Source organism: Anastrepha ludens, chromosome 5 (assembly GCF_028408465.1).
Source record: "Anastrepha ludens isolate Willacy chromosome 5, idAnaLude1.1, whole genome shotgun sequence".
Classification (NCBI taxonomy): domain Eukaryota; kingdom Metazoa; phylum Arthropoda; class Insecta; order Diptera; family Tephritidae; genus Anastrepha; species Anastrepha ludens.
This window is the reverse complement of record NC_071501.1, coordinates 44250861-44274826: the sequence shown is the minus strand read 5'-3', so window position 1 is coordinate 44274826 and position 23966 is coordinate 44250861. Positions and strand designations below refer to the sequence as shown.

Sequence of the window (23966 nt, the reverse complement as noted above, 5' to 3'; positions counted from 1 at the left end):
AAAAAAAATATGCTGGAAAATAAATACAAGAGTCTGACAAAATAGTACAAAATTAAAATAATTACGCCATTAGAAGCTTAGCTAAAAATTATTATTATTTATCTGCTCTGGAGAATAAAAGTGACATTCGATTGGCTCAATTTATGTCCCTTCTCGGTAGATACCTTCCAAATAACCCAATCATAAGAGAGTCCCCTGTTAAGATATCTACAGATAGGGAGATGTCCCTGCTATTCAACTACCCTAAATTCCAACCGAAAATGTACCTTCGGTATCGTACTTCCAACATTTTTTTAAATTGCTGTAAGGAGAGAAATTTTAGCGAAATTAGTAGCTTTTATACAGAAGGTTTTATATAAGAAATCATTTATGTCTTCACAGTTTACTAAATATCTTTGCAGATATGAGATATATAATATTGATATATAATACTTGTACAGCATCAGACTTTCAGTTACAGATTACAGCCTAGAGCCAATCATATGTATCAACTTTAATGTAATGATCCTCACTTGGGTACCACGTCCAAACTAATTCAGTTAGATGTGGCATCTAGAGATTTAGATTGACTTAACTCCATTCCCCCGTTTTTTCTTTCTCTAACTCCAAATTTTTATTCCATTCTATTTATTTTAGAAATGTCTATATGAAAGTTCAAGTCGGTGTGCCCGTCTATTTGGGTAATATATACGGCCGCCATAGCCAAAAGGGTTGGTGCATTATTAGAAAACACGTCTTGTATAGTTTTGCTATTCCATGCACGGAAGTTCGAAACTATGCACTCTCGAATAGCAAACTTATAGAAAAAGTTATTTCTAATATCGGCAGGCAATGGCAAACCTTCGTGTGTATTTTTGCCAAGCTCGTCCAAACATCGTCCAAACACCTAACGGAAGTGTATGCACCAATTATTTATTCTTTTTTTTTTTTGTGTGATATAGAAAGTTTCTTGTTAGCAGAATCGCGCACTGGTGGTATAGATTTATTCAAAACAATATTTCCTTGATTGAATAATTTAGTCAATGTTTGCGGAAAACTTTTTCATTTAAACATTTATAATTCTAGTTATAATTCCAAGGTAATTTTGTGTACTTAAAAATGTCTTAACGCTAAATTCAGTTTTTTAAGAAGCTGTTTTTTTTTGTCTGGACAGACGAGCCCACTCAGTCCTCAGGCACAATTAAGTCCATTGTACTGCACTCGGATTCCCTTTTAAATTTTCTTTAAATCTACTCCACCTCTCCGAAGAAATCTGAGTAGATCTGGTGGGGTCAAGGAGCCAAGGTGGTCGCTTCCTAACACATCAGTGCCAAAGACCTCAAGCCTGATTCGAGCGAAGGCTAGGCAGATGCACAGAAAGTGGTCCGTCGTCTCATCCTCCTCTCCAGATGCTGTGCAAAGTGCAGTGTCTGAGATGCCCACCTATCCCATGTGCTTTGCTATCTGCTTAGTGGCAGGAGAAACTGCGGCAGTCGGTCGGACATGACAGTTAACATCAGTTTTGTCAATCTGCCGCCTCTCTTAGCCTGCCAAGCTCACTTATGGCTTAAAGTAACCCGTTTTCTAACCGTGACAAACTTACTTTGCTAAATGTTTCCAAAATTAGTTATTATTTGATCACACTTTGTGTAGAAATCTGGTATATCATTACTATTCTCAAACAAACAACAAAAGTGGTGGCACAGAACACACCAGAAGAAAAAGCAGCGGAGCGACTGCTGACAATAGGCCGGTGGCAGCAGCGGTGGGTGAGTCACAAAGCGGACGTTGGACCTACAAACTCATACCACGTGTTGATGAGTGGTTAATGAGAAAACATGTAGACACCGGCTATCACCTTTCGCAGTTGCTCAGTGGACATGGATGTTTTCAGGAATACCTGCACCGTTTTAAGCTGGCAGATAGCATTTTCTGTCCAAACTGCCCGAATACTAACGAAAACGCAGAACACGTCATGTTTTTTTGCGACCGCTTTTGAGAGAAACGAGCTATCCTGGAGCAAACCCTGGGCCATCAACTGTCCTCCAGCACCCTCATGCGAGATATGTGCGCAACCAGCGGTAAGTGGGAGGCAGCGCAAACGTTCGCAGTGAAACACTCAAACCAGTATCATACAGAAGACTCACTACCGTCGAGTTAAGATAACATTACTGCAAGTTTTCCGAATTCTCCTTTACTTTGGAACCACCTATAAACACAGTGGGAGTATTTGGGACTATTGACGGTGTATAGCCTTCATATGCCTACAGGAGAGGAACCGGGACGCAGGTACCTGTTGTATCTTCGGACATAAACGCGGCTCTACCCAGAAGTTATACTTTCGTGGTCCCAGGGAAGAATTAGCCGAGGTGGAGGATTGTTATAGTATTAGTGGGAGCGTGTCCCACATACCATTGGTGTGACGGCACCTTTGAGATGTTTCTGACATTTTGAATTCAACCTCCTTTCAAAAAAAAAAGACAAAAAAAAGGTTACATGAAATGACTAATTCATGAATGAATGATTTCATTTATTTAAATTAATCTTAATATTATAGAATTGCTGAGATGAAAATACATCTATTCGGAATTGAAGATTCTTTGGCCGCATTCCACATATCGGGTGTTTTTCTAACTGCATGACAACTATCGATAATCTGTAACTATAACTTTATAACTATGGTTTGACAGAGTGCCAAACTGTGTTGAAATTTTTGTTCAGTAAGGTTTGGCAAGTCATCATGAACTGTTTAACGCCAGAACAGCGCTTCCAAATTGTCGAAATTTACTTAGAAAATTTAATAAAACTATGGGAGAAAAAAATCTAATAAAACTATTCCAGAAAATCCGCGAACACTTTTGGTATTATCGGCCCTTATTTCCTTCGAAATGAGGAAAGAGCAGCCGTAACGACGAATGACTAAACATTGGCGCAAGTTGGTTCCAACAAGACGGTGCAACTTGACATACCGCGCAGTTAAGAGTCGATTTATTGCAATATGTAAGCCACCATTGACTCCATACTGCCAGATTTCTTGCAAAAAGTAGTCAAAAGTTGAACTGATCGAATGGGCCATGTAACCCATAGTCGTGGCGGAGATATACCGGATATCATTTTCAAAAAATAAATACCATAAAATTATCTGCCAGAGTTTAGATAGGTTGGTAAAATGGCAAGAGTGCCACAGGCACACTTCAAGTGGCACTTACGTGCCGTTTTGATACCATAATGTGGACCATTACCTGTGCAAAGAAAAATTATTGGGAAGAGAAAACCTTCTACAGCCATACAGTGCTGTTAATGTAGTGGAGGAGAGAAAAGGGATCTAGGCTGGAGAATTTCGTCAAGTCATCCGCCAAGGAATCTCAAGCGCCTAGCCGCCAGAGCCGGACATTTGCAGAGAAAATGTTTAACAGTCTCTTTCTCTTTAGGATCCCCACAGCTTGTGCAATAGGGCTTGTACGGAATTCCAAGCTTCTCCGCATGAGTACTGATCACCCAGTGGCCAGTGAACACCGCAATGAGTTTGGAAATTGAATGGCGGGGGATTCCCATCACCTTAAGTGTTCTGTTTCCGTCGTATTGAAGCATTATTGTTTTCGAAATTGCGCGCGATGAGACAGACCTCCATCTGTCTTGCGCTTTTCTTAGAAAGAAATTGGGTAGTTTCCCTTTAATAACGGACAAAGGGACACCCATGTCTGCGAGGAGGATAGCTGAAACCGGTTCTGTCGACCCCTTCCAGATTTTAATAATAAAAAAAAAAATTACCTTCAGCAATATTTGTGTTTCGTATTACCATTTTAAGTTCTCAACCATTTCAAAAGATATATTACATAAGTAATATATATATATATACAATATATATATATATATATTTATATTTTGAAAACTCTTAATTTAAATTAAAAATTAAATAAAATTGAAGATAGTGAATTTAGTACCTCGAAAGACGCAATATGAAATTTTCTGACTCAGCGACCGATTTTAATGGATGATATGTAAGCCTGTTTTATCATTCCTTCTTTCCAACTACTGTTCGCTGCTAAAACGGAAATAATTTCTCCTAACTCGTATTTCATTGGCATCAATAAACAAAAAAAGCGAAGCATGGCAACTATGGTATATTCCACAAGGCTTCATCTTTATATTTCTGATTAATAGAAAATCGACACCACAATTGCACATACATCATTATCTACATGTGTTACGACATAAAACTGGTGAGCTTGGGTGTTTGCCTATTTAAACGAAATCCTACAAATGAACGTAAAGCTGCGCTCTTATGAAACAGGACAAAAAGTTGCCGAGTGCACGCGCACATAAAATTTCTGCCTACATTTGCATTTAGGAAGTATAAACCTGTAGGATCTGTGCACTACAACAACTGGCTGAACACACACAGCCAGCTTAAATGAACAACGAACCAAACAAACGCTGACTCTTCGAACCAACCATTTGGCGAAGCAACCAGTCAACCCAGCTTCCCTTAATGTCTTTTCAATCATGACCTCAATTTGAATTTGATTATTGTATTTTGGCATCACACAGGCTGAAAATATTCATACAAACGAATGAGTAGTAATTCAAATGTATCGCATTGAATAGGCTCAAATACTGGAGCTCTTTTGTAAAAAAACACATACATACACGCACACACTAAAAATGAAGAAAAACTTTGACTCCAGCCAAAGTAAAAAATACCTATTCGCCTACGCACCCATGTAAAAGAGAACTTCAATATTATTTTATTACAGCATGATTTTGTTGCATGGGGGGAGGCGATGATGTTAGCAAAAGGTTAGGAGAGCCACGAACTTTAGGATGCATGAACTGCCTTTTGGGTTACGGTTTTTAGTTTTTTTTTCTTATACCTAAGGATTATAACTTTATACAAGGCGCGTTTCATGTTCTAGTTGGATATTTTTTCTTTAATTGCTTGGGACATGAAGTCATTCGAATGACCGCCTCTGACCGTTAATCTAAAGTGAGCTTTTTTTAATACCATTTGCTCAAATAGTCAACAATTACCAATTCAAGCGCGCAGCGTCTATGAGAGGTTAGCGCAGTTTTAATAACTTCCTACTCGACTATAATCTGTTCTTATATAAAATTTTTGCTATATAAAATCTGATGTCAGCAAAGCTGCTCCAGGTGTAACTGAAGGTAACCAACCTTCTTGGGCCGTTATTGTTTTTACTTTTTGTTAATGACATTCCATCCGTTTTTTGAAATCACGTTGTCCTGAGGACTTAACAAAACTGGCAGCTGGGCGCGATGATAACTCGTTATCCCTTAATGCTGGTTAATACCAGCAATTGGCCTACAGTAGGCACAAAGTTGCGATTGATTTCGATTACAAGTTGGGCACTACCACCTCACAAAAATGTGTGAAAAGAATGACTTGGGGAATATATTTACATGATTGCCAAGTCGAGGTCTATCTATGCTTGGATTTGTAGTAAGGAATTTTTACGTTGAGGAATTTTTATTTTTTCTCTTTTTAAATCTAACCTGGAATATTATCTGGAATCCATTATACAGGGGTTCATCTTTTAGAAGGTTACTTTACAGAGCGTGGGAGAACCGAGGATTGTAGGGACTGTTAACTGAACTTCTGGATGAGTTGGTGAGCATCAACGAGTAGGGTGCGGCTAAACATCTCTTGATAATGAATTGAAACTTGTGGATCGGAAACTCTTGAAAAGAGTAGTCCTTACTCGGGAGATCTTCTTGAAGCAAATTGCATAGATTGACATACAAAAAAATTCTGAATTTTATTATTATCTATTATCAACTGAACAATTATTTAAGCAATAATTTGATTACTTCGTATTTTACTTACTCTTATCTTACTTATCACTCCCTTCTACTCTCAAACGCTAACAGACCAAGGAATGGCGGCATGGAATATAAAACGCACCCTATACCAACTTGATCAAAAAGTTCCCGGAACAATGACCAGGTGACACTAAGTCAACAGATTTCAGTTCTGCATTTTTTTTTTTTTGTTGGATTGTCACATCTATAACATAGTAGAGGCAAGTGTATAGGAGCACTCCGCAGGACGATGTTCTCTCACCATTTCTGCTGGTTATCGTTGTCAATGACTTGCTGGAGGACCTGCAAATGACGTGACACTAATTGTTAGCGGAAAGTTTGTAGATACTCTGTACGATTTGATGCAGAGATATTTGAACGTAGTTGCTAATTGGCCAGCGGATAGCGGCCTGTCGGTGAATCGTCTCAAGACATTCAAGTCGGTGAATCCTTCTATTCACGAGGAAATATAAAATACCCAGAGCTCAAGTCCTCTGTTCGTGCTAGCTGACAAGGTGAAATACCTAGATCTAATCCTTGACAGCAAGCTAACGTGGAATCCCAGCATTCAGGAGATGTGAGGAAGGCAACAATCGGCTGGTATGGACGCAAGGGCGCTATTGGCAAAAGATAAGACCTCTCGCCTAGAGTTGTATTTTGGCTCTATAATACCATTATAAAGCCAATGTCATATCATTAGTCATCGTCTGGTGCAACTCACTGAAGAGGATGACGTCAGTGAAGAAGCTGGAGAGAGTTCAAAGGTCTGTACTCATTTGAATCAGTGGATCGCTTCGAACTACTTCTACCTTAGCGCTCAACGCTAAGGACTATTATTTGGGTGATACGAGACGTTTATGTGAAGAAATTCGCCAAAATAGAAAAGATTTGTAGGAAAACAAATCATGAGTTTCGCAACATGATAACGCACCGTGGCACAGTGTCATCATTATCTGTAAATTTTTGACCAAGAACAAGATGAATAGCAGCCAACAGCCATCGAATTCACCTGATATGGATCCCTGCGATTTGCTTTTTTTCTGTTTGATCGAGTCAAAACACCACTATAGCGAATGGGATTAAACAGCCTAATGAAAGTAATGAAAAAATCGAAGAGGGCTTTGATAGGTATATACGAGGTAAACGATGATCTAGATTTGCTTAAAAGAGTGATAACTGGTGACGGACTCATGGGTATATGGTTATGACATAGAAACCAAGGCCCAATCGTCCCAATGGAAGAGCTAAGAGTTGATAGCAGAAAATCGCTGAATATTCAAAACACTATACTTATATAAGTCTCTCACGAACAAACTAAACATTTTGCTAAAACCGTGAACCTATCTTCGAGACCAGTGTACCAACATAAAAAAATAGTCGTAAGTCGAGTGTACATAGCCCGCGAAATTTGAAAATTCAATTTATTTTTTTAACACACCTGCTATGTATAAAGGGTGAATTTTTAAGAGCCATGGGAAAGTTTTTCAAAAAAACACACGTGAAGTTCATAAAAATGCATGAAATTTTTATTTAAATCGATAGTACAGTCCATATAATTTAATGTTTGAAGATTATTTCATGCAAATGTTGACCGCGACTGCGCTTCAAATGGTCCATCCACTTAGTCCAATTTTGGCATACTCTTTCCAACGTTTCGGCCGGTATCTCACTTATAAATGCCTTAATGTTGTCTTCCAATGCGTTAATTGAAGCTGGCTTGTCTGAATAGACATGAGCTTTAACATAGCTCCACAAAAAATAATCTAAAGGCGTTATATCGCACGATCTGGCTGGCCAATTGACAGGTTCCGAACGTGAAATAAAATGTTCACCGAACTCGCCTCTCAACAAGTCCATTGCTCACGGTAGCGCTCACCATTCACAGTTACGTTACAATTCGCAGCATCTTCGAAGAAGTACGGTCCAATGATACCTCCAGCCCATAAACCGCGCCAAACTGTAACCTTTTCTGGATACATTGGTAGCTCTTGCAATTCTTCTGGCTGATCTTCACTCCAAAATCGACAATTCTGCTTATTTACGTACCCATCGATCCAAAAATGAGCTTCGTCGCTGAACACCATTTTTCGATAAAAAAGTGGATCTTAAACCTTTCTTAGCAGAACACGCATTTTTATAATATAATTCAATGATTTGCAAGCGTTGTTCGTTTGTAAGACGATTCATGGTTACATTATAGACCAAACTGAAAATGTTTGACAGTGAAACAAAACACGAAACGTGCGGCAGGTGTTTAAACCAACTGTTTAAAAAGATAATAGCTAAAAGGTCACCCGTTCGTTGCATGTGGAATTAGAGTGGATCTTTATCTAAGGAGGAATACGAGTCATCGCGTTGATTCTGGTACGGTTGAAAGGTGTTGGATAGATGCTTTGCAAATGTTATAGCTTTATCCTTATCACTTCTCGCCTAAGTTTCTTTTTAAATATTTTGTGCATTTCCAAAGAGAGTAGTCATTTTTATTATCAGCTGTTAATTCAGATAAATATCGACACATTGACTAATTTTTTAAATTATTTATTTCTCGTCTTAGTTCCTGAGATGCTTTGTTAAGAGTAGGGAATCGCCATTTTCGGCAAAGTTGTATTTTCCTTGTTATAAGTGGCTTTATTTCTTTGGGATAGTTAGATCGGATTACTTTCTTTTTTAAAAAAGGTGTGCTACTCCACACTGCTTGTTGGATTTCTTGAGTAAACTTGAAAACTTCTACTTCTAGTTGTTCCTCCAAGTGTTTTTGATGTTAAAGAAAATGTCGATAGAATCACAGAAATAACTGAAGTTCAACGGCATGTTAGTAGTCACCCAAGAGTTAAAAAGATCGAGCATAAAACAGTTTTAAACTATTTGCGCAAAAATTTAAATATTCGATTTCTTTTTGCTATAATTTCAAACTTCGAGTATTACGACTGGGGATCATCCACCTTCAAAACTAGTCCAATTGGAAATTTCATCGTTCGACAATCTGAATTGAATCTGGTTCAATAACACCGTGAAGTACATTTAAAGAATGTCCGCACCGGTTTATAAATGTTGCATGCATTAGCTCACTTTACGCACTGTAGATGGACGAAAGCAATTTTAGATGAAATGAATGCATGTCCCACCAACCAGAATAAATCAGCAAGCAAACAATGTCTGCTATTCTCATTCCTCAATACCATACACATGCACAAGTATGTATGCGTATAAATATGTTTGTATAGAAGCGAAAATATTCAACGGGTACCAAATTTCTCTTAGTATCTCAATTTGCAAATTCCTATCGCAGAATTTTACGTATCATAGAAAGCTTGTTTTCCAAATCGAAAGTCTAAAGGCACACAAAATATATATACGAAATACATACATATGAATGTACTATCTATATGCATGCAGGAGCTACTTATTGAAAAATTCTATATTAAAAATACAAAAATATTTCCTCAAATATAAAAACCTCAACATGTAATGTCCCATAGATACAGATTTGGCACGTTCTAACGCTCATATTTTATACTTACACCATAGCAAATAGCTCTAGTATTGAGACCTATCGCTATAATACATCTGTACATATGTATGTACACACATGCATACTTGCATATGGGTCTATCTAAAGCTCGTAAATTTTTATAACTTTATTTTCTTCATATCCTATTGGTTTAGGTATTATTACGACAATATACTCACACATATAAAAGTTTGTATATAATTGTTGAAGCTTCCTCCATCGGGAATTTGGCCCAGCTTTGCCTTCAATTTGTGGCATTCACCTATTTTGCGCCGCCCTGATATTTGAACATAGAGAAGCCTACAATTTTATGCTGATTTCGAATGGCAGAAAAACTTTTTCAAGGCAAAAATGCACTTAAAGGTATTCAATTGTATGCCAAGAGGCAAGTGCTATTTTAAGTACTTTGTTATACAATTTCTAGTGGCCTGACCACAGTAGGCTTCGCAACCAGACCCGAACTAAATAGCAGTCACGCACAAGCTCACTAGGGTACGGCGGCCGAAAGAATACACAGATAATCTGCTTTGGCCTCAGCATTTTCAAAATAACAAGAAACATGGCACAACAAAAGGCTTTTGTAAACAGAATCAAAAATGTACGAGATCAAATTAGGTAAGTTAAAAATTTGTTTGTTTGATTAGAATATAAAATAAATAAAATCCTGAAAATATGCGCATTTGCTACTTTTGGAAATACTTTGCCAAAATGATTACAGTGAGAATAGTAAATTTCTTTCGTAATATATTAGCCAAGTAAAGGTGAGTCAGAAGACAATTTCGAGCTTCAAATTTTTAAAAGTATGAAAAGTTTATAACGACGGGAATACATAGAGCTAATAGCACATAACACATGGGCTGAAAAGTCCGTGTCTAACAAAGAAAACACGTTTTTTTTTGTATACAATTACATATACGTCAACATATGGGTGTACAACTAATTAATTTCGTATTTGTTACTAACCTCATATCTACACAGTATGTTCAATAAATAACATAACTTTTCAGATGTAGAATAAAACACGTATCGTACTGTGTTTGAAAGTTATTTTTTATTCAAAATAGTCTCCATTTAACTCGATACAACGTTCAGAACGATCAACCAATTCCTGCATGGACTTTTTTATGTCATCTAAGGGAATGTTCTTTAACCCCTGTGTCACGGCTGCTTGAATGGCTGGAATATCATCATAAAACGCACCTTTCATGGCAGTTTTCAATTTAGGGAACAGAAAATAGTCGCATGGTGATAGATCAGGAGAATACGGAGGGTGGTCGATGACACAAATATGTTTTTGCGTCAAAAATTCACGAACATTTTTGGTTTTGTGAGTTGGTGCATTATCATGCAATAAAAACAGCTGCTTCCCCTCTGGATATTCAGGTCTTACACGAACAATTCTTGACCACAAACGATGTAAAACTTGTAAATAGTATTCTCCATTAATAGTTTGACCTTCTGCAACAAATTCCTTGTGTACAATACCCTAGGAATCGTAGAACGTGATCAACATTGTTTTGATTCTTGACTTCTTCCATTCTGCAGATTGGCGCTTAGTTTCAGGGTCACATTTGAAGCACCATGTTTCGTAACCAGTTATGATCGAATCAGGAAAATCTGGATCGTTTTCAGCTGTTGAAATGATGTCTTTACAATGCTCTACACGAGCGATTTTTTGATCTTCATTTAATTGGTGTGGAACAAAGCGTGCACAAATCTTTCTTTTACCCAAATCGTCAGTTAAAATTTTCCAAATAGTACCAGTAGATGAATTTAATTCTTCAGCCAACATTGTTACAGTGAAATTTCCGTCAACAGCAATGATTTCGCGGACTTTTTCCACCAATTCAGCACGATTACTCGCTTCTGGACGACCAGGTCTTTCATCATCATTCAAATCTTCACGACCATTTTTAAATTATATACGTTTGAACGAGCTAAACAATCATCACAATAAACATTTTGCATCAATTCGTACGTCTCACTAAATATTTTTCCAAGTTTAACACAGAATTTAATATTTGCTCTGTGCTCCATTGTATTTTTACGACACAAGCACGAAACAGCGTAACGAAAAGGCGCGTAACTTTTTAATCTGTCAAACGATTTACATGAAGTTGGCTGCGGTTGAAAGCTGACGCCTTTTCAATATGATCAAAGTTCAATAGATAGCTCTACGTGCTCCATGATTTAAATAAAAAGTTGTGTTCTTTATTGAACACACTGTGTATTTATGTAGTCAATATTTTGACAGTGACAGCTATTCTATGTTAAAGCACGCAAAAAAATCAAGTAAATTGGATATATCACAATGAATATTAGTAAACAAATTTTTTTATTATTATTATTATGTTCCAACAAAACAGCATTTGCGGGGAGGTTTGCTTTTGCTCGTCAGTTTGAAGAAAAGTGCAACAGAAGCACATCGTTTACTCCAGAAGCTTATCCTGAATATGCTCCAGAGGTTAGAGTATGTCAGCAGTGGTTTGCACGATTTAAAAGTGGTGATTTTGACATAGAAGACAAAGAGCGAACAGGTCCATCAAAAAAAATTTCAAGACGAAGAATTGGAGGCATTAATCCATCAAGAGCCATGTCAAACTCAAGAAGAACTTGGAAAAACATTGGAAGTCACTCAACAAGTGATTTCTAAATGTTTAAAAGCAGCCGGATACATTCACAAACAAGGAAATTGGGTGCCACACGAATTGAAGCCGAAAGACGTTGAGAGACGATTTTGCATATCAGAAATGCTGCTTAATCGCCACGAAAAGAAATCGTTTTTGCATCGTATTGTCACTGGCGCTGAAAAGTGGATTCATGACGACAACCCACAGCGGAAAAGATCAGATGTGAAGCCAGGCCAACCAGCCAAATCGACACCAAAGCCGAATACTCATGGTTTGAAGGTAATGCTCTGTATTTGGTGGGATCAGAAGGGTGTGCTGTACTATGAGCTGTTAAAATCGGGTTAGACGATGACGGGAGAGCTCTACGGGCAACAATTGATACGTTTGAAGCAAACAATAGCCGAAAAACGGCCAGAATGGGCGACCAGACACGAGAAATTGATTTTCCATCATGACAATGCTCGGCCACATGTTGCAGTACCGGTCAAAAATTATTTGGAAAATGCCGGATGGGAAATTCTACCTCACCCGTCTTATAGCCTACACATAGCTCCTTCGGATTACCACTTGCTTCGGTCGATGCAGAATCACCTTTCTAGAATACGGTTCACCAATGTTGAAGGTATTAAAAAATGGCTTGATGACTTTCTCGGCGTAAAAGATGAGAAGTGTTTTTGGGACGGAACACGAAATTAATTAGTTGTACAGCCATAATTTGCATTAAGCACAACGCAATCATTCCAGCGCCGCTCTCATATTTCAATACCACTTTTGTAGAACAATTTATCTTTTGCCTCAAAATAGGCCTCAGTTTCAGCGATAACCTCTTCATTTGAGCGAAATTTTGTTTGGTCCACGAACAGCCAGTTGTCGCTGGCAGCCAAATCTGGTGAATACGGTGGATGTGGGAGCAATTCGAAGTTCAATTCATGTAGTTTTGCCAGTGTTTTGATTAACTTGTGTAGGGCTGTGTGTTAATCAACAGTGAGCAAATGCGGCATCCACTTTGAACAGAGCTTTCGCTTAGTCAAAAGCTCATGCAAAATAAAGCCAACAAAGTTCTTTTGAAATTTTTACCATGTCAGCTAACTCACGCAACTTCACTTTTCGATGAATACGATTTCGTGGATTCTTTTTATGCTTTCTGGTGTTACCGCCTTATTTGGACACCCATTGCATTGTGCATCATCGGATCATCACTGTCCCTACAACCACGTTTGAAGCCAGCAAACCATAGTTTTATTGTTGTTTCTGATGGAGCGGAGTCACCATAGCACTTTTCAAGCCATTGCTTCGCTTGAATGGTATTTTCTCCCATCACGGAACAGTATAAAATTACAACACGAAATTCTTTTTGATCCATTGCTTTGAAAATAACAAAAGCAGCGTCACTCTTAGCACAATAACTCACGAACTAACGAATAGAATATCATGAAATTTTAACGGCTGCCTTTTTGAGGTTAGTTCCAACTGAAAAAGTGGTGAATGCAATAAAACAAGTGCCATCTATGGATTAGGCCCGGGACTTTTCAGCCCATGTATTAATCTTTTTTGCTCTCAGTCAAATTCCTTCGCAAAATTTCACGCAACGAGCCCATTGTGACAGGCCTGTTAGTCGGAGTCATTATTTATTTGTGAGGCATCTTCTACATGCATTCGTATTTGTACATACAGATATTAATCATTATATGCGTACGTATGTGGATCAGATTTATCAAACTGTAGTATTTTTAATTATAATGTTGAAACTTATACTTCTCTTATTTACCTTGTCAGTCCTGTGCGTGCAGAGAACATCTCGAGAACAAAAATCTGAGGCAGTCCGCCGTCATAGCCGGGTATGCATTGAATATCGACGCTCACATCAGTGCGGTTTACGATAGAGCAATTTGTAACGGAATTGGGAAGAGCTAAAAGAGAGCACAAACATGAGAATGAGAAAAAATTAAAAGCAACTTATTCATATTTAAGAAGAATTAATAAAAACTGAATTATACTGAAATACGCTAAAGTTGACTTGTGAGAGAAATTTGTAAAAATTGTTGCCTTTTTTACGCATCCTATGTTAAGTGTCGTTTGCAACCCTATAAGTTGTTTTTAAAAGGGTTAAAGTCCATAAGTCGGGTGGAGTTCCTGCCGCTGTAAATAGCTCCACAATTGAGTCAAAAATTAGCGTACCTCACTACTTGCTTTAGGTCAGCTAGAAAAGATGACTCCAGGTAACGTACCCTATTTTTACACAGAATAGTGCAGATTTGAAGAATATTTTTTCCTTCGTATTTCTTCAGCTTTTTTGGATAGGCACGCTTGTCCTTACTGCATGTTTTCTTGTAGGACAAAGCCCTTTGGGACTAGAAAAACAGTAGTTGAATACACTCTGCCTTCTCAAATTACCATTTTTACCACGTGTTTTTATAAACCCGATAAGCCATACTTAGGTTTCATAATTCAACTACATTTCTGAAGCAGCATTATTTAAAAATCAGAGTGCAAATGGTTCCCGGTATACCGAAGTCTTTTCTATTTGGTCGTACCTTGCCTTGCAAATTCTTTTGTCATGCACTTTCTGTTGTGCTAAGTCCTGAAAAATTGAGCACAAGTGTAGAAATAATCTTTATCGCGAATCGAACTCCCATTTTAGCTTGGATATCACTAAAAATGAAATCATATCTTCTTAGAAGTTCGATTGCGAGTTTCATACAGCTTCCCGAGTAGCTGAAAGCATGCCGTAGATCAAATGCTGTGGTGATATGATGCTCGACAGTCTAGAGGTGAGTATTGTGCGAATACTTAGTAACTAACGATAAAGCGTGAAATCGTCTGTACAGCGGGTTATACTGCCAGGCAGAGTTAGTATTTCCTCTACTTTCTTTTGCTCGGAATTCTGTGTGGTGTATAGCGAGCAATTTAATTATAAGAAATGAAACTTAAACGAAAATTAATTTTTCGCGACTCTACGAAGAGACCATTTATCGGATATTGTGATCTATATATAACCTTCACATATACATTCTATTATACAATATAAAAAATTTTAACATTTTAAGCCCATTACAAACTGTGTAAAAAGTAACCTTAATGAGATACCCTTTATATGTACATATATACGACTTTACATGTATATTATATATAGACTCTTTACTTACCAGCCAGCACGACTTGGAAAAGGCAAGGTTGATTTTGTGTACCAACTTCATTAGACGCCCAGCAGGATAGTGTGCCATAATCCTAAAAGCATAAATACAAGCATAAGATGAGAATTCAAAGCAGACATTTCGTAAGCTTTTTTAGAGGTAATACAATTTGAAATTCTGAACACATGAAAAATTGTGTTAGCGTAGAATGAGGAAGAGATTCATTTTTTCTCCTTATATGTACGTATATACATATGTATCATACTTATGTGCATATGCATGTATGTGTTACGTTTATAGTTCACATACTTATTTTAATAAAGTGTTCCAATTCCTTTGAAGGGTAGTCCAAATACATATTTCTTTACGATCATTTAAATACGAGTTTTTCGGCGACTTAAATTTTGGCCGCCTCGGCTCGCTTCGTTCTAGCGCATCCAGTCCAACCATTTAGACCTTTACCATTAAGAACTTGACAATGGCTTTTAGATCTATCTCATTGAGGCATGACAAATATTCAGCTTAGGTATCTAGATTTTTTTTGATTTTCCCAGGTGACAAGGCACAATAAAAAATGCGTCGATTCGTGCAAAATTGCTAAACAGAAACCGTAAACGAAAGCCAATGCACGCAAACACCGTGCCGTGTGGCATGTAAAAATTCTGCTGAAACAAAAGATTTTACAAGCCCATGCCCACAATTTAAGCCGGAAAGAAGTCGATGTCTTCGGTACCACTTTTGAAAAAAAAAGTTAATGGATCAATGACGCCGCCACTCCCCAGTTCTTAGCGAACTGTAACTTTACGCCTGCGCGTTGGCTTCTCGAAGGAGGAATGTTGGGTCAATTATACATGATGGGGCGAAAATTGAAAGTCGAAATTAAAAAATGTTGCACAACCAAAATTATCGAAAAACCCATTCCAAAAAACGTACAAAAGTATACCCTTGTGCACAAGTGCGAGGGTATACAAATAATTTGCACCAATTCAACTATGCCATTCGCATTTTTTTGAAACGGCGTTGGTGGACTCACCTAAATCGGAACTTTTGGATGTTTCTCGGCATTTCTACAATAGTTCGCGGCCAAGGGTGTTTTCGCCATTATGAGGTCTTCAATATTTCAAAAGTTGTATCATATTGAATACTGGCAATTTGATTTTAAGGCCAAATTTGAACTGCATTCGATCCAAACTGAGCAGTTAAAAGGCAGCAGGGTCCGTTGTTCCACTTTTTCATCTCAGTGAGGACTGCAGTTGAGTTGAGAGTCCAACATATAGCGTAACATATAGAGTCCAAGATACAGTCCTCACTGCGCACAAAATATCACCCAGTTTTTTTAACCTCATTTAACAGTATTTCGAACTAAATACTTTTATTAGCCAGCAGGGGGTTTGTGAGAAAAAACTATATGCCATTGGAAGTGCTATACAACTTTACAGTTGCCCATTTGTGGAACAACCAAGTTGCGCACCACAAATTGAATGAGAGGCTTTCGCATAAATACTGTAGAGGATATCTGAGAATTTTTTAAATTAAGTAGAGTTTCCAAGATAAATGACGATATTTTTTCTCTGTGCGGGTCCGGCACTCGAAAGATCGCTCGCAAAACTAAAGCTCGCGGCTAAAATGGCTGGCTAAATGACAATCCAAAGTATTGTCTACAGGCGCGCGGAAGCATTTTGACGAAAGTAAACGCGAAAGAAGAAAATCAGTAATGGATTTGAAACGTAACAGTGTGATTGCATTATATTTGGCTGGGAAATCACAATCAGCGATTGTTCGTGAGCTCGAGCACCTTCAAGTTAATAAAGTTTTTGTTTCTCGCTCCATTACTCGTGATGGAGGTGGTCATCAAGAAACTGCAACGTCACGTGAAATGGTTCAAAATGTGAAGAATCGACTTGAGCGAAATCCCCGACGAAGTGCCAATCAAATGGAGAAATAACTGAAAATATCTGACTGTAACATCCACCACATACTGAAAAATTATCTCAAAGCCAAGTTTTACAAGATCCAAAAGGCACATGATCCCATACCAAAGCAGCAACAAGTCAGAGTTGAGAGAGCGAAAGAGTTGATTCGCTTGACCGAAAGCGGTCAATTTCCGAACATTGCGGTTACAGTCCGGTTCACTTGGTTGGAGGCACTCAGTTTGCCTAGTTTGTTTTTTAAGTATTCATTGTGTTTGGTTGAAAACTACTTAATTTTTATAAAATGAGAAAGCGAAAGAGGACAAATCGATATCTTGACATTTGTGGGACTTTCAAGTCGCCAAATTGCCGGAAAGATTGGTTGAAGTCCAAATGTTCTGGATCTTTACGTGAAACAAGGTGCCTGCTATGGTAAGAACTACAAAGGCAGAATCGGAATGGCTTTAACTCCGAAGGAAACCCCCAAACTCCTCAGAATTGCATCAAATTCCGCCCTTTCAACTGCAAAAATTAAAGAAATGTCAAATATTACAGCCATCAAATTCACCATTCGAAGGACTGTTCTAAAAGCGCCACATCTGAAGCAAACAAAAATTACCAAAAAAATACCTTTGAATAAATTTCGCAAAGAACGCTGCCTCGATTTTGCAAGGGACCACCTGGATTGGCGTTCTGTTACAAATAAAAATCCCGATGAATAGAAAAAAGTAGTATTTAGTGACGAAAAGAAGTTCAATCTGGATAAGCCGGGTGGATACAATTACTAATTTCATGGCTTAAGAAATGATGAAAGGTACTTGAGTGATGGTGAGATACTTGATAGGTACCACCGTGAAGGTGGCGTTATGATATGGGGAGCAATATCGTGCCATGGCGCGTTCGAATTAAAAATTTTAGACTACAAAATGACGGGAAACAGCTGTAATAACTTTTTGGAATCATTTTTTTTCGAAATTCATGTAACATTTGGCCCTCCTAATTGGATCCTTTAACAGGATAATGCACCTGTACCCAATTCAAGTGTGGTCAAAACTTTGATTGCGTCCCAAAATGTTGTATTCCCCAAATCTGAACATCATAGAAAATCATACAGCTTCGTCTTAAGGCAACCAAGAGAATGGGCAACCGTTTGATACCAAAAATTCTTTAATTCGAATCATGAAATCGACCAGGTCTGAAATTTCATTAAGCTATCGGAGAATTTCTACAAATCCATTCATCAACGTATTTACGAAGTAGTTTATAAATTTTGTTTTTATTATGCTTTAAATAATAAATAAAAAAAACTTCCCATATTTATTATTCTTTTTGCTTTGGTTAGTGCACGGCACATTCATTAAAGTTGGTGGCACCAAACCAACAACAATGTTCTATATGTTTGATTGCCACAGCAAAGTAAGAAACAGTAAGTAAGAGAACGAAGAATGAATTCGCCCGGTTTCATTCTTTCTAACAGCGACATGGATATGGCGAGAGAAAAAAAAAACAAATCAGCTGATTTACTGATACCAGGCCCGACGAGAGGGGGTGATCGGGTACTTTTTCCCCCGGGCCCGGAGTTTTCAGAGGGGCCCGGACTCGAGGGTTATTCCAAGAAATTTCCTGCTTGAAAAAATTGGCTAAAATTGAAAAAGCAGAACTTCAGACAGCAGCTCTTAATTTTGCTAAAAAATACGCTTCTGATGTGTCGGAAGAAATCTTAATTGAGATGTGTCACTTCAAGAGTGTTTACAAGGCGAATTTTACTGGAATTTCGGAATGTTGTATGCCTCCGTTCGACTTGTTGAATGCCATCACAGCTAAAGCCTTGGATACTCTTTCCCGAACATCTGCATTGCTTTGCGAATATTCTGCACCCTGCCAGTATCGGTTGCCGGCGCCGAAAGATCGTTCAGCGCTTTATCAAGGATCCAAGACTACCATCGTTCTTGTTCAACTCAGAGTCGAGTAACAGGATTGGCAACTTTGCATTTGGAATCTGAGTTAGCAAGGAAACTCGACTTCGATGATATTATAAGAGCTTTTGCCTGAGCTAAAGCAAGAAAAGCTAAATTCTAAGCATCGTGGCAGTCATATTCAAATATTTGTAAGGCTCACAAAATTAATAAAAAATTTTAATTTTTTTCAGCTGCGTTTTTTATTTCAGATCTCCTGAAGAGTTTTCTAAAATTCTTTTTAATTAATATTTCATAATAATTTCTATCAGAAATTTTATCAATGAGTTTTTCAATGTTTAAATGTTATATCACTATAACATAATACGCATTTTGATAATATTAAAAAAATTTGAAGGGGCCCGCATCTCAAGTTTCCCCCGGGGCCCGAATACTCTCTCCACGGCACTGACTGATACTACCCTTAATTGATTATCCTTGGGTTAGTGCCTATATTTAAGTGAACCAATAACTCAATCAAATTATTACAGCTGCTCATGCATGCTTATTTTCGAGCAAAGTACAGTCTTCACTTGAATTATCAGAAAACCTTGGATTACTAGATCAAATACGATTGCTTTAATAACCATTTTCTTTCATAAAAAATATTGCCTCTTATCGAGTGAACCGGAATGTATTTAGAAAATAATAAATAATAATAATTAAGAATCTCCAATTTAAATGCTCAAGTGCAATGTTCATTTATCATTTCACTCCACAAGAGTATCCATACCAAGCCTGACAGTTAAGAATTTGAATGCTAATGAGCTATCAGTATGAAAATTGGAAGGAAATATAATAAGTGTCGAAATACCTGATCGGATACCGGTGTGTATTTCAGAATACTTCTGCTGTCATTCACACTAAAACGTTCACTGCCAACGTCCAAAGTCTCACCGGAATTGTTAAATTTCCAACGAAAGGTCCTGTAAGAAATTTGATACAAATTTAGTATTTTATAAAGTATGAATTTTGCATAAAATACCTAATATTTGTTTCATTTTACTTCGCCCCTGACGTCGGTAATGAAGATTAATGGCCGAGATTTGTACAAAAGTATGTCATAAAATATTATAGCTCCTGCTTAATGTCCAAGTAACACCTCAACTAATTAATTTATGTCATAAGTTAATAACAACTAAATTTAATTTATATACCTATAAAAGGAATAGATGACCAAATACGTTTGCATTTTATAGAATTAAGTGCCTACATTTGCAACCCAAATTTCGGATATGCAGGTATGCACAGCTTTACATATCCAAAAACCTTTGAAAAATATAGTGTCTACACTGCCTGCCAACTCACTACAACTATGGCGCCACATCTCCTCCACTCGCTTGCCCCTCTCAGTGCACATTTTGACGAATTACCTAGTTATACTTCATTTTGACACTACGCACCCAAAATGTCTGCACCCAATTACAAATGATGAATGAGCTATATGACTCCCTCATCCTTTCGCACCAGTGCGCCGCAACATATCTCAAATAACAATTGAACCCGAGTGGAGAAATGTTCGGTTGACGCATTCACTCGGCTACAACTTTTATTTGTGTGCGGCAAAGCAATTGGACAGCGAAAATTAATTACTATTTGTTTCCGACTATTACTCCTCTGCGCTCTCTATTTGTGCGCACACAAACGACAAACGACAACGTCGACAGCATCGGGGCAAGTACGTGTGCGCACATACATGCACAGTATGTAAGTACAATAAGTGCATATGTACGTGCATACGTATGTAGGTAGACCTTAATTAGACAAAGTTAGGCTGCCATCGTAACGAGCAGGAAACAAAAGTTTCACACTCAACACTCGTGCAGGTGCGATTGCCGCCTTTTCCGTTGTCACTATGTCTCCTTCTCTTTTGTTCTACACATTACCACCGCCCCTCTGCTTCTAACATGTCTTTAGCTGTCTACAATACAGGATGTGGAGAGGTTGCTTTGATACTGACAAATATTTTTGCTAATTTCTATGATTGTTGTGCCTATATAGCTGTTCTTGCCGCTACTCCACACTACTCGTCCATCTTATTTTACTCAAAGCTGGCGTTGATGAACGGGTTACACTATGCTTGATTATTGCATTGTCACTGTGGTTGCTACACTTACCTGGGGGGCGGATCTGCCTGTATTTCACACGTGACTTCGACAGTTTCATCCTTTGAGGCGCCAATTAGTATGACACGATCCAAATGCTTGCATACAGGTGTATCTGTGGACATGAGGAAATTACAAGGAAAATAGAAAAGCTTAACTCACTTAATAATAACGGATGTGTGACTCTTTAAGATGGTTTGTTAAGTAAATGAGGAGTTGGGAGATTTTAAAGTTGGACATATTTAGGTAAGTGAATCTGTGGTATCTAAGTGAGATTGTTTAAAGACCGACTGCTACTTCCAGCTTTCTAACTACCGACGTAGGTGAATGTTTAACTAAATCTTAATATTTCTGGAACCTATGAATTGTCGCTTTTCATAGGATTTTTATACTTGTACTATCTTGGGCTATAGGGTGACAAAAAATAACTGTATACAAACTTCTCTGTGCAATTAGATGAATGTAAAATTTTTTTAGTGAATGCTCTTATTTTGTGATTGTTGTGTGTGTTCTGAAGTACAAAAAAAAAGTGTTCGTTTCTGTTCCAGCTCTTTTTAAATACTTTGTGTAACGATGTCAAGTAATCGTTCAGCTATTATAGCCCTGTATCAGCTAGGAACACGCCACATGAGATAGCACGGGAGCTAAGAATTGCACGTTCATTGGTTTCTCGTGCAATTAAACGATTTAAGGTGCTTAGTAATGAAGGTGACCGTCCTGGAAGAGGGAGGAAACGCACTGTTAACACTTCTAACAACAGAAAAATCATCAAAAAAAGAGTTCAACGAAATTCTGTGCACTCGATGAAGAAAATTGCTCGCGCGACAGGCATCAATCGTGAATCAGTTCGCCTTATAGCAAAAAAAGAACTTGGACTTAAGCCTTGTAAACTACAAAAATGCCAGCTGTTCACGGATGAAAACAAGAAAGTAAGACTCGAAAGCCCGCTTCAACGGGCTGGGAAAAAATCGTCTTTACGGGTGAGAAGCTGTTTACCGTTGAACAAGCTCACAATCATCAAAACTACAGAAATTGGTCTACAGAAGCCCCATGGACCTGAGTGGACGTTTCAACAGGACTCGGTACCAGCCCACAGAGCAAAACCAACCCATGAGCCAATTCCCCCTCTTTCATTACTTTCCAAGAATGGCCACCCTACTCACCGGATCTGAATCCGCTAGATTACAGCGTATGGCCTGTGCAAAACGCCACAAAGCTTTGAATTCCCTGAAGAAAGCGTTGCATCGAGAGTGGGATGGCATAACGGTAGGCGAACTACGGCCTATAGCCCAAAATTTTCGAAACGTTTGAGCTTGTGTATTCGTGCTAAAGGTGGCCACTTCAAAACTGGCTGATGAATATAATGTTACTTAATCATTTTCCATTAAAATTTCACAATTGGTTTCGAGCTACTATCAATGATACATTTTTTTCAGTAAAAAATGTTGTATACACTTATTTTTTGGCACCCTGTATAAAGGGTTAAAGCGTTCAGTAAAATACAGTACATTGTGGACCTGATCCTAGATACTTGAAGTCAAATGCTCTTAAAGTGGTGATTCACTTTAGATGCTCAACTTCCGCGGTTTCATTTTCACCCCTACAAATTCCATAATAATCATTGCGCCTTCTTGTGTGAATATTGAATATTGAAACTATGAGTAAATACAATTAGTTATGAGTCGTTTTGAATTAATTTTAACCAAAACGGCTGTTTAGTACTGGCCTGAATGCGCTCATTCCTAATTCATCTTAAGGGATACCGGTGGTCTAGAATTTTCAAAAAATCGATTTTTTTATATTTGAAAAGTATAGGCTCTTAGGAAAATACTGTCAAATTTTTGGAAGTACATTCCCAGTATTTTCGATTCTACAGTCGTTTTAGCAGGTAGAGTCATCACGCGGAGGCATCAATGGTCGCATTATCCACTCTCAAAACTTTAAACTCAATAAATTCAAAACTACTTTTTTCGGCCTGGTGTTGTCAAAAAAACAAAACTGATCAACCAAATCGTCTGAAATTTTAAAATGTTGTTCACAGAATCAAATTATTATTTCAAGTATTACGTATTTTTTTATTAAAAACCTGAAAAAAACGGGTTTTAGGGTGTGAAATTCAAAACCGCGCCATTTTGTCACATTTTTTTTTACTCTATTGTACGGGACATAGCTACAGTCAACTTGATGAATAATTTTTTTGGTTTTTGTGTTTCAGATAAATAAAGGGGTTTTCAATAAGGGCGGGTAGATGTTGAAATGGAATAAAATGGCGTTTGCTGTGTGGCACGTAGCGCCGTCCTGCTGGAACCATATGTCGTCTAGGTCAATATGGGCCATAAGAAATTGGAAGGGCCACCACGTCTACCGAAAAATGGGCGCAATACGCGCAACGTTCGCGTTAATGAACACTCATTTTGATAATAAAGTTTTATCATTTGAACGTGCTGCTCAACGTTTAACTTGCCATGATGATTTGGCATAAACAACTGAATAATAAACAAAAGATTTGACAGATGTCACCAAAACAAAATGGCTGCCTCAGGGCTGCCCTTTAGAAGAGCCAAAATAGACAACACCGTTCAGGTCCAATTTTTCGGTAGGGTCAATTTCAGTGCTAATTTTAAAATTATTAATATTAAAAAAAAAAATTTTTTTTTAATTTTTATACGCAAAAGAAGTTAAATAAAAACCTAAAAAGTTTAAATATCGTTTTTCATTTTTTTATTGTAAAAACAGCTCTTGAAAACACCCTAAATTTTCGAGCTCTAGATCATCGGGACCCCACTTACTTGATTGGATGTTTACCTCGAAAGGGCAACTACAATTGCGATATTCGAATTAGTGTTAAGAAACATTTTGCAATACAATATTTATGGAAAAAGACTTAATTTTTTTGATCCAGCTTAATTTAATCAAATAATA

At 37.7% G+C, this 23966-nt stretch overlaps 1 protein-coding gene across 1 annotated transcript in view; it reads right to left on the bottom strand.

Annotated features, from left to right (window-relative positions):
• The window catches only part of LOC128864502 (neural cell adhesion molecule 1-A), a 270759-nt gene that overhangs the window by 32837 nt on the left and 213956 nt on the right, over positions 1-23966 (bottom strand). Inside the window, exons 12-15 of the mRNA XM_054104198.1 lie at positions 21057-21159; positions 19754-19865; positions 15087-15168; positions 13709-13850 (exon numbers count right to left, since the gene is read on the bottom strand). Of these exons, the coding sequence (XP_053960173.1) occupies positions 13709-13850; positions 15087-15168; positions 19754-19865; positions 21057-21159 (439 nt within the window). The remainder of the gene's footprint in view (positions 1-13708; positions 13851-15086; positions 15169-19753; positions 19866-21056; positions 21160-23966) is intronic.